The sequence below is a fragment of the Rhynchophorus ferrugineus genome, unplaced genomic scaffold (genome assembly GCF_030347505.1).
Source record: "Rhynchophorus ferrugineus isolate W39M unplaced genomic scaffold, kcgeb_rfMv2 rfM4, whole genome shotgun sequence".
Classification (NCBI taxonomy): Eukaryota; Metazoa; Arthropoda; class Insecta; order Coleoptera; family Curculionidae; genus Rhynchophorus; species Rhynchophorus ferrugineus.
In genome coordinates this window covers 50,794,095-50,806,115 of record NW_027472583.1, presented here as the reverse complement: position 1 = coordinate 50,806,115, position 12,021 = coordinate 50,794,095, and the positions used below count along the sequence as shown (strand labels likewise).

The 12,021-nt window shown below is 33.9% G+C and overlaps 1 protein-coding gene across 2 annotated transcripts in view; it reads right to left on the bottom strand.

Annotated features, from left to right (window-relative positions):
• LOC143196521 (NACHT and WD repeat domain-containing protein 2) overlaps positions 1–12,021 on the bottom strand; it is a 35,857-nt gene that overhangs the window by 1,919 nt on the left and 21,917 nt on the right. The window contains exons 9-12 of one of the 2 annotated variants that reach the window (XM_076404256.1): positions 11,547–11,620; positions 7,542–8,036; positions 4,724–5,044; positions 931–1,268 (exon numbers count right to left, since the gene is read on the bottom strand). In XM_076404256.1, coding sequence (XP_076260371.1) covers positions 931–1,268; positions 4,724–5,044; positions 7,542–8,036; positions 11,547–11,620 — 1,228 coding nt within the window. The remainder of the gene's footprint in view (positions 1–930; positions 1,269–4,723; positions 5,045–7,541; positions 8,037–11,546; positions 11,621–12,021) is intronic. The other variant, XM_076404257.1, reaches the window with a different exon arrangement.

The window sequence follows — 12,021 nt, the reverse complement described above, 5'->3', positions numbered from 1 at the left end:
TCATATCCAAATATTAGTGAACGATATGATGTACACGTTCAGTTAATATCTTTAGAGTGTCTGCTATTTTATTCAATTTAAATTCACGGTCATTCAAAATCGTCTTGTGGATTTTTAAAATGTTTTCGTCGGTAACAACGTCTTTTGGGCGTCCACTGCGTTTACCGTCTTCGGTACTCATTTTACCCCGTCTAAACTTAGCATACCAATCCTTGATAGTTGATTTTCCAGGGTAGTCTCCGAAAATTCGGCATCAAGCCAAGTTTTTGCTTCAACTGTATTTTTTCACTTCAAAAAGCAATATTTAATCAACTCGCGAAATTCCCTTTTTTATCCATTGTTTTCACAATATCAAAAGTTGCTTCACCCAAAATGCTATAATACAAAAACTAATGATCCGACAGCTGTCAAATTTATACACGCATCTTTTGATGATTAGGGCTAACTAAAAAACATATGGATTTAATTATAGTACCGCCATCTATGTGTCAGGCTGGGGACTTTTCAATTGACCTGATAGATAGACAGAGCGACTTTTGAGGCAAAATTGTCCGCCAAAGTTGTAGAAAGTGATTGGATTGACTGGAATTGATGATTGGATATATATATATATATATATATATATATATATATATATATATATATCTATATATATATCTATATAATCTTTTATAATATAATATATATATTATATTAATTATATAATATATATTTATATATAATCTATCGTTATATAAGTATATCTCAACAAAGGCATTTTTAAAGTGAAACAATTATCAGATAATATGCAAGCTCAAACTCATAGTTTATTAATTGTATAAAAATAATAATTAAAGTAATAATTAATAATAAAATAATTGAAGTATATACACAATCAAACTAAAATTACTCTCTTAGGCCAATATAAAAAGTAAAAAAGACTATCCTTACCTGTTATTAAATCCCAAACTAATATCCGCGCATCTTCCAATCCAGATATGACACAGCCCCCCTGCGAGCTGATCTCCAGAGAAACTGTGTCGCACGATGGCTTCCATTTCTTGAATAACGTTCCGCTCTGTAGATCGTAGACCACGATGAAATTAGGACTTTCGTCGTCAATCTCGCGACAAACGCAACACACGTAATTGCCTTCATAGGTGATGGCACTCAGGGAGGTAACGAAATCGTGATGGGGTATCCTCAGATCGTAGAGGAGTTTCTTCGATTTGAGATTCCACACCAGCAAAGGAAAGGGTTTCTGGGTCTCATCGCCGCAGACCAATATCCTAAAACAGGCCAGATATGTTATAATCACAGAGAACATAGAGATTTAACTTTATAGGCAATTTTGGAAAAATGTTTCGCGACGTATAGGATGTCCTAGAACTACTTCGAACTTATGTATTAGAAATAACATAATGAGACATCATTTTATCAGTTTTATCATATCATATTATATACAATCAAGTATCCAAATCAATATGTTGTGGCATAAGGTTACTTAGGCACGACAGTTTGGACATGGAAGTCAAAAAATATACATGAACAATTTTTTTGTTCTGTCCTAAAACCAGGTGGTGACATGCATGACGCATACTTGGTGACGGAGATTTGCCCTGGAGTGACAAGTTGGACCGGGTTATGCGGGACTCCTTCTAGGCTTACCAATACACTAAACCGAAACCGCTTTACAGTTGACACTTGTGGGTCGCTAGTAATAGTGCATTAAATTTGGGGATATGACACCCGCCAACTCGGTAGCCGTTATAGGATACGAAGACCCGGCAAAAAAACAGGTAGTGAAACTAACTATAGATTCGCGAACTTGAGTTAACAGACGACTGGATGCTGGCGTATGGGGTCAAAAGTTATGGCTGCAGCGATGGATGAGGTCGTTTCAGTCTGCAAAAGGGGAGGTTAGCAGTGACGCAGTGCTAAGCTCCCAGCATGTCCACCAGCTCGCGAACAAACGTGTTTTCAGAAGATCTTGAGCTGAGTTGTTGTTTGTGGATGGATTGAGATATGAAGTGCTTAATTTCTGGAGTGTCAGTTTCCTTATGAATTTGATTATTTCTGACAAACCATGGAGCGTTTAATATTCTCTTGAGGAGCTTATTTTGGAAAACATGACGCCGTTTCACTTGGTTGGGTGTAATACACTTGAAGTAGACATTAGATCCGTAGAAGAGTGCGAACCGAATTAACATCTTATGAAATAAGCATTTGATGGAGATGGGAAGTCTGCTAGAAGGGCAGATCAGAGAAGATAGCAGGTTGGCTATTCCCGAAACGTCCTGCATTGCTTTCTGGATTTGGGAATGTTGACCGAACCGAGATCGAGGTCGAGTCGAGAAGTTAAGTGACATTTTGGTTTATAATCTGTCATGGCTAACTCTGTAGACTAAGATGAGATAAAGTTTGTAGAAGCAAGGCAATATCTCCTGCCACAGTTAGCAACTCCATTAAAATTGTTTTATTATATTGTGTGAAGGTCTTTAAGCTATCTGCTTTGTTTTATAGTCCCAGTAATTTTACATATACATCTTTAAAAATATAAATTTTGAACCATTTCGTTGTACAATACGTAATGATTTTTTAGGATAAAATATTACAATTACTGTTTTAAGAATATGAATGATAAGCGTATGATATATTTTTGGATTAAAGAAGCTATTAGAATTATGACCGGGGATGATGAGGAATTTTCAATATAACAGAGCAAAAAAGTGGACCTTTAAAGAAAGGAATTAAATGTGAATAGAATTCTTTTTGTTTAATACCCCATAAAATGTCACAAATCACAATGCCAGTAGAATTCTGGAGAAATCATAATGCTGTTTTCTTTTGAATTCATTCATTTGACCGTAATCAAATAAATTATCAAGAAAAGAAGACAGGTTGACGTTGTATTGGCAATCATTCCGCAGTTACTCGAAGTGTTTCTTGGTGTAGTTAAGTGGAGTTCGGGCAAAAGTATTGCAACTGAAGTTGTAAGGCCACAAAAGGTTGATTGAACGTTCAGTGTTCAACGATCTGTAGCTATAAACTATGCCAAGTAAGAAACATTCAAGGAAACAACCCTAGGTCGTATATTTTCGGCACGTGCATCACAGTTCAAGGTGTAAGGCCACTAAAGACGGATTGAGATTGCTGTGAATTAACATAATCTACTAGAATTGGGACAGAAGCAGTTGATGGTGAACGGCCACCAAAGACGGATGACAGTAGCTCAGTTTCCTAGCTGTAGACTATTGGAATTTGCACCAACATTTGTAAAATCATTCGGTAGAGGAATACCATGAAAATTTGGGTAAAACAGTACTATTCCGAAGCTCTTCAAAAACAAACTGATGGACGAAAGTAACATCGATACTCAAAAATAATTTTTATATTAACAATAAGATGTCCAGACGGAATAACGATCACGTACATCTTGGTGGCCGTTTATTTAGAAGCGAGCTGTTATTAATACCACTTTTATTATCCGGGCATCTGTTTTAAAAAAAAACTACCTGAATGGTGAACGAGTGAGACGGGTTGGTCTGTTTTCTAATAGATTATTAGCGTCTCTTTGAATCGCTATACAAGTGACCTCTTCTTTCCGTTATATAAAACAGGTTATAAAAATTATAATCCTTACTAAGGTGTCTATAACCCGTACATATCTACTTAATCCCGATATTGCACGTTGCAAAACTTTTATTCAGAAACACCTAATGAGTCTTCTTTCCTATTAAGTTCACTATGTAGTCTGTTCAAAGTTATTTTGTACATACGTAATCTAAATTTGTGACATCAAAATGTCGCAATGTTGCCGCATCAACTCCGAGTTTTAGTTCACTTTGGCTTTGACAAACAACAAAATTCTAATCTAAATAAAATAATTGAACAAAAATGTTATCAAATATAACTTATTTTAACATTATAGTACATCTAAAAACTACAGTTAATTATACAGCCACAACAGTTTATAGGTTAGAGTTATAACCTCTTATCACTATTACTTTAAAGAATTTTGCATACGTCTGACAACCGAGCGACTTTAACAGGCCCATTCGTTTACATATAAGAACTAATCAGACAGCATTGTATCTTTTTTAACTAGAATTGAATGAGAAGGAAAATATTGTCTGATTCTAAAACGAATTTACAAATTGCGACAAGTAATACATTACACATCTTGATGATGTATGTACAAAAAAGCTTTGAATACACTATATATAGTCTGTTCAAAATTATTTTGTATATACGTCATTTACATTTGTGACATCAAAAGGTCGCAATCTTGTCGCTTCAACTATGAGTTTTAGTTCAGTTTGGCTTTGACATACAACAAAATTATAATCTAAATAAAATAATTGAACTAAAATATTATCAAATATAATTTATTTTAACATTATAATACATCTAAAAACTATAGTTAATTATACAGCCACAATAGCTTATAGGTTAGAGTTATAACCTCTTATCACTATTACTTTAAAGAATTTTGCATACGTCTGACAACCGAGCAACTTTAACAGGCCCATTCGTTTACGTGTTCGAACTAATCAAGCAGCATTGTGTCTTTTTTTTAACTAGAATAAAAAGAGAAGGAAAACATTGTCTGATTCTAAAATGAATTTACAAATTGTGGCAGGCAATACATTAAATATTTCGATGACGTATGTACAAAAAAAGTTTTAATTGATTATAGATGTAATATTGCTTCGCAAATGGGATTATGAAGTGTTTACATTACCTTCCGTCGCCTGAAACCAGCAGGGAATTGAGGAAGCGGTCTTCGCCGGCTTTGAACGTGGTCACGCAATCGCCAGTCTCCAGATTCATCAAGTTTATGTACATTCGGTTACGGCTGAGGGCCACCAGGTGACTTCGATCGTGTAGTCCATAATATGGCATCTTCTGGTTCATTACTCCCTTCAGTTTGGTAACGAAGGTGCCCGAGTCCAGGTCGTAGATACGCAGCTCCCTTCGACACAGCACGATGCATTTTTGTTCGTCTATAGGAATGAGATTGGTGGGGTGCGGTATTCCATTTAAGGTTCGAACAGGTTTTGAACTATAAGTAAAATATAAATAAAAATATAAATTTTTTATAATTATAGATAATTTAAATTCATAACTTTATATAAATGAAGTTTTATAAATGTTATGTTGTGCAATTTTATAATATTTTTAATTATTATTAAGTAACATCATCTAATAATATTACTAAAAAATAGATCCTGAGTAATATTATGCAGTACTAAACTACTACAAAAAACACCTTTTTTTTACATTAATATCTATTAGGTTCCAACAACTTGATTAGGCTAATATTGACGTGTACAATACTACTGCACTTTGTTTTTACACAAAGTCTACACTAAATTAGCCAGAAATAACTGAGTTACCAGGTTTACCGGAAAGTCATTACCGTTTTTTTTTAAAGAAATTGGAAAAATTTATTTATTCAAACTATTGACCAATTGATTCTATACATCTTACCCATCTTTCAGGCAATTTATGGATGCCATCTCAAAAAAAACTGTTTGTTCTTTGAGTAAAATAATTCAAGTCATTTTCTAACTTCCTCGAAGTTGGGAAAGCGAATGTCCCATTGGTGCAACAAGTTGATAGTCGGATGGGGCAAGGTCTGGAGAGTACGACGAGCTCGATGATATGTCCCATCTAAGTGATTTCAGCGCTTTCTTACCAGTTTTGCTTTATGAAACGGTTTATGAACGCGTTATCGTGCTATAAAATCACTTTACCGGGTCTTCGGGCCCATACTGGACGTTTTTCGATCAATGCATGGTTCAAATTAATCATTTGTTGTCAATGTTTTATTTGATGTTAGCAGAATAAAACGACATATGTGTCAAATCATAACATTGCATACTTAAGCCTAGTGACATCTGTTAGAAAAACCGGTAATGACTTTCCGGTACGCCTGGTAATTTTGGATCTCTTGATTTAATTATCGTTTGGAATTGTTTAGTCTAGTTTTATCTCCTGAGAGTCTAGTTTGATACCATCTTCTTTTGGGTTTCCTTTTTCAGTAGTAAGAGATCTTATTTCTTTAGGATTATTATTACCGTTAGTTTGTGAGATAATACTAAGAGTTTATCCCATACGGTTTATTACCTTAGATAAGCTTAATACAATCTTAATTTATATAATTATCTTATTACTATTGTTTTGTTGTATATGAATCAATACACAAACAAGACTAGCGTGGAATAAAACGTTAGTATGTATTTCCTAAATTAATATTAAATTCATATTAATTCATTTGATTTCGAGGTCATCGTGTAGTTTTTGTTAGTTACGACAGCGCCGGATTACTACTGGATTTGTTGCTTTTGTGCAACCCTATATTTGAATCCCATAAGTCCAAAAAGACTTAATAATTATCGATAAAGTAATCCTTTTGATTTTAACTAAAATTGGAAGCTTATACTGTTGACAAATTTCCTTGCTTTACAGCCTAGCTGATATTTTGGCACAATAGTTTATTATTTGATGTTATTGTTGTAGTTAAAACCCTTGTTAATCAATTTGCTTATTGGTTTGCTTTGGCTAATAAATCTAGGGGGTATTTCTTTTATAACATTATGACTCAAGGGTGAGAAACGCTCAGAATGCATATACCAAGTCTTCCCTAGCTGTAGGTAATTTATATGGTCTATTCAAAGTTTTTTTGTACATGAGTCTTCTAAATTTGTGACGTTAAAACCTCACAATGTTGCCGCATCAACTCTGAGTTTTAGTTCAGTTTGGCTTTGACATACAAGAAAATTCTGATCTAAATAACATAATTGAACAAAAATCATATCAAATATAATTTATTTTAACATTATAGTATATCAAAAAACTACAGTTAATTATACAGCCACAATAATCCGTTAGAGAGGTAATTATTGATGATACTAATAATAAGTCCCTACACTTATATCAAAAATGTCTTTTAACGGGTTGTTGTCGCGCTAAATATTAGTGTGAATAAAATAACTTACAAAATGAAAAATAATATGTAAGATTCACCCAAGAAAACCCGTCTAGATACAAAGTGGGTGACGAATCTTGACCATCTTGATATTGGCTCTATTCGAGACCAAATATACGAAATGTATAAGAAGTACACAAACTATTTTATCGATATAAACATAATTTAATAAACTTATTTTAGAGAAAATTGTCTGTCTGGAAAGTATGCATGAAAAAGTTAGGCACATGCAGCTTTTTGAGGAATGTAAGACATCCTTTTATACATTTCATATAGACGCACAGCCGATATTCGCTAAACATCGGCAGTTTCCGCCTCATTTTGCGACGTTGCCATTTACGAGCTATCGAGAGGTAAAATCTAATCGGTTGAATGACACCATTTTCGTTTTGGCACTTTTGCATTAAATTTTTATTGGATGTTTATAGTGAGTGCTTATGCGAGTGCGAGTGAAATATTTATAAATTAATAAAGACATTAAATTGATATATAAATGTATTTTTATAAATTGTTTTTGGTATTACTAATGGTATTACTACTATTACTAATAATATATTGTAGAACTTACTTTACAATATCCCAGACGCATATTCGTTCTTGTTCCGTCGAGACCGTAACTATGTATCGATTCGAGTTCGGTATTCTCACCAACAAGTCGAACATTTTCTTGGGCAGGGTTTCGTCAGCGTCCACATCAGCTCTAAGAGCGTCCACATTGACCGGCATCAAAGATCGCACCGGTGGACTCGCGCATTTTTCGAAAGCGATCTTCAGCACACCTTCCGAACCTCTGTCTTTCAAGTATCCATAGATATACGAGTAGAATTGGCGACCGTCATAGTTTAGCAAGCTGGCGTGGCGCTCTAGGAAATCTTTAAGCAACGCTGTCGACTGGTTAATTTTCTCTCCTATCATGTGGATGTCTTCAAGTAGCTGGAAGACGCTGGACCCGCACAGCTTGTCGTATATCCAGGAGACATCGTTGAGATATTGAGAGTATGCTAAGTCGTGGTGGAGATGGTGATAGTGGAAGGGCAACTCGTCCAGTTTTCGTCGGTTGTAACTGGAAACAGTTCTTATTGATGAAAAATGCTAAAGTTCCTGCCTTCTACTTACCGAGACATTGGACGGAACAAAAACAATGTGTTTGTGGGGGTAGTTGAGTATAGATAATAATTTAAAGGGATAATGTAAAACAGATTGCAAATAAATCTCTATAGAGACTGATGATCATATTATAAAATAAATATGTCGAGCATTGTTTGTAACAAAACAATTTTACGTAAAACACCCCAAATATTTCTATAAATCTTTAACATAAAGCCTTTTTATATCTAAGTATTCTTGATTTTTGATGGAGTTGAAATATCATCATTTCATATGTTATTCTTGCTCTAGTAAGTTATCCTGCTTTTTGAATAACAGGTCAATTGAATTGAAGTCCCTATCCTGACACATAGATGGCACTACTAGAATTAAATCCATATGTTTTTTAGTTAGCCCTAACCCTCAAAAGATGCGTGTATAAATTTGACAGCTGTTGGATCATTAGTTTGTGAATTATAGCATTTTGAGTAAAGCAAAGTTTTCTTATTATGAAACAATGGATAAAAAGTAATTTCGCGTGTTCATAAAATATTGATTTGTAAAGGGAAAAAAACACAATTGAAGCAAAAATTTGGTTTGATACCGAGTTTCCGGATACTACCCCAGGAAAATCAAGAATCAAGGATTGGTATACTAAGTTTAGACGTGGTGAAATGAATACTGAAGACGGTGAACGCAGTGGACCAAAAGAGGTTGTTACCGATGAAAACATTAAAACAATCCACAAAATGATTTTGAATGACCGTAAATTGAAATTGAATGAAATAGTAGACACTCTAAAGATATCAACTGAACGTGTGCATCATATCATTCAGGAATATTTGGGTATGAGAAAGCTTTGTGCAAAGTGGATGCCGTGCGAGCTCACTTTTGATCAAAAACAACGAGTTGATGATTCGAAGCAGTGTTTGAAGATGATGAAGCGTAATAAACCCGATTTTTTCCATCGATATATGACAATGTATGAAACATGGCTCCATCATTTCATCCGAAGTCCAATCGACAGTCATCCGAGTAGACTGCACACGATGAACCCGCTACAAAGCGTGGGAAAACGCAACAGTCGGTTGGCAAGATTATGGCGTTTGTATTGGATGGGATGCGCATGGAATAATTTTCATTAGCTACCTTGAAAAAGGAAGGACCATCAACAGCGACTATATAGCGATACATAGCGTTATTGGACCATTTGAACGATGAAATCGCCGAAAAACTGCCGCATTTGAAGAAAAAGAAAGTGCTGCTTCACCAAGACAATGCACCGAATCAGTGAAAAGGATGACAAGAATCCATGAATTGGGCTTCGAATAGTTTCCTCATCCACCGCATTCTCAAGATCACCATTGAAGGGAAGTATATTTTAATTAAAACTAATTTTGCCAAAAAATGTGTTTAACTATGGTAGGCCGGGGACTTTTCAATTGACCTGTTATTTGGCTGAACATATTTGTTAATTAATATGTTCCTATATTAAATAAATATGTAAAGCAGGATCTGTGGAATAATATATCATGTGCTTCCATATATTCCGATAATTTTTTCATTTAAAAAGAGCATTTATTGAGAAAAATTAGCATAATATATATTAAACAAAATATTTTCGAAACCGTGTGTCAGTCAAGCTCTACTACAATGATTTGAATAAGTAGTGACCAGAAGGCGCTCTATTTGGCCGGTACACTGGGTGAGACTTCGAGCTACAACCTTATAACATTTACAACGCTATTTTTGTCATCGTTGGATGGTTTTGCGTCTGCTAATTGCTGTTGCTGGACCTTTTTTGCAACAGCAAACCCTTCAATTTGTTCAATTGACGTTGGCAGACGTCTACAATAATAATTTTATTTGATTTTAGCAGATCATAATCCACTACACCATGCCGATCCTTCCATATGAAGAGGAAAGCCTAGGGCATGAATATTCCGCTTCGGTGTTGATGTGATTGGCTCTCCTGGGCCAACACACGATTTTTTATCTCAGAATTTTTGTTATAGATACACTTTCTAACGCAAGTCACAATATGCTACTGAAATCTCTTCTTTTTTATTCCTAATAAGCAATGGAATCCTGATATTGAAACTGGAGCCATTATCCATTATTTTGGATATTTGCCATTATACGTAAACACTTGGAAACGGCTGAAACGGCTGGTTCAAACTTTTTCTGGCCCCTCTGCTTATTCGTTGTCATTGTAATCGTTATCAATATTTTCGTTTTCATCAAAAACACTACTTTTAAATGGTTGAAATCAAAACTAATAGTTGAGATATTACGGAGCATTTTATACAGAGCAAAGCAATTAATGTCAAAAATGCAGTTGTGAGAGTTCCATCATTACACTCTACTAAATGAAAAACTGTTATTTTTATGTAGGGAAATGTTAAAACCATTGAATTTAACAGTTAGTTTAGGTTATTTAATTGTTGTTTGTACTGATATTTTGCATTTTCACCAATAATAATCGCTGCTCAAAATATATGCAAACACCTAATACGTTTTGTTATTGGATAAGAATCACTCACATCAAGTACTATTCTATTTCATCCAGTTGTGGAAGATTGGAAAGATCTGGTTCATCTAAATAAAGATGGGTGGATGTATGAATAAAATTTAGTACTTTAATGTATTTCTTGATGTCTCGTAATAAATAATTTTTAAAATCAGATTTTACTTCACGGTTTTTCTTTATCTGATCTTTTACTGAACATATAATTTACGAAAAGACTATTACAGCTGGCGTAGTGTTGTTTGCATGTTCATATTGGGAATATTTACTGAGTAACCACATAAAGTAACTCCAAATCAAAACAGCAACTTTGTTTTTTTTAACGTGATTTGATTAATTAATCCTCGATCCTTTTTTTGGCTTGAATCTACTTAGGCTATGGTGTTGCTAATGCTATTTATAAGCTAAAAGCTTAGCTTACCACTACTTCACTAAGGTCAGCAAATAGTGTTATTCATTTCAATAATTCAACAGTTCTTCTTCTTCAACATTTTATTCAATAATTCTTCTTCTTCAACAGATATAGTCTATACTTCAATAAGATGGTAAACGAACAACGTTCTATTATTTTTAATTAGTGTTCTCTTTTTTTTATCACCTCTTACTATTTTCTATTATAGTATGATATAAAAATAGCTTTTTTGTACTTATTGTTACAAAAGTACTAGGACCTGGATCTCGATTTGTAACTACCCCCGTATCAATAACACACACGACTGTACTCATACACACAGATGGAAAACTAAAATCACAAATCGGGTTCAATGTGGGGACAAAGTTTCACAAAACCAAGAACAAATAAAACACAAGTGTGAACGTAAATACAAACGAAACCCAAAAAAAATTAAATAGTCAGCAATAGAAGCTTTATTCAGTCTGTATGTACATGCAAAATTAACAGGAAAAAGAAAACTGAACCGAAAAACTATGTACAAACTGATGGGAAACTTAAACCCGTACCATTTTCCGAGGTTGTTGCTTTGGTTCACCACTCGAGCCTGCAGCTGCGTTGGGGCACTTTGAGACCATTTGCCCTAAAAAAATGTTAATAAGAGTAGCGTTAGTTGGTGTATTTCATATAAAATTAATTGATATCTGAATAAAACATAATAAATTTGTAAAAATATTAGCTAAATAGAGCCACGCTTCACTGTAAAATTGTACTAAAAAACGTAAATTTACTGTAGAAACCCTATAGAGATATAATATGAAATACATTAATCTTTATTTTTTCAAAAACATAATATAATCATTTTATAATTTGATATTTCAATATTTATTTTATTCATTTAAATTTTTTTTTTAAATTATTATTTAATTAATACATTGTTACTAGTCGTTTCCGTCTAACCTACAATTTGTCTTTAAGCTAACTTAAATCTTCGGCCGATCAGCCCTAACTCAGTCTTTGGTGAAATAATGTTGATACATGTCA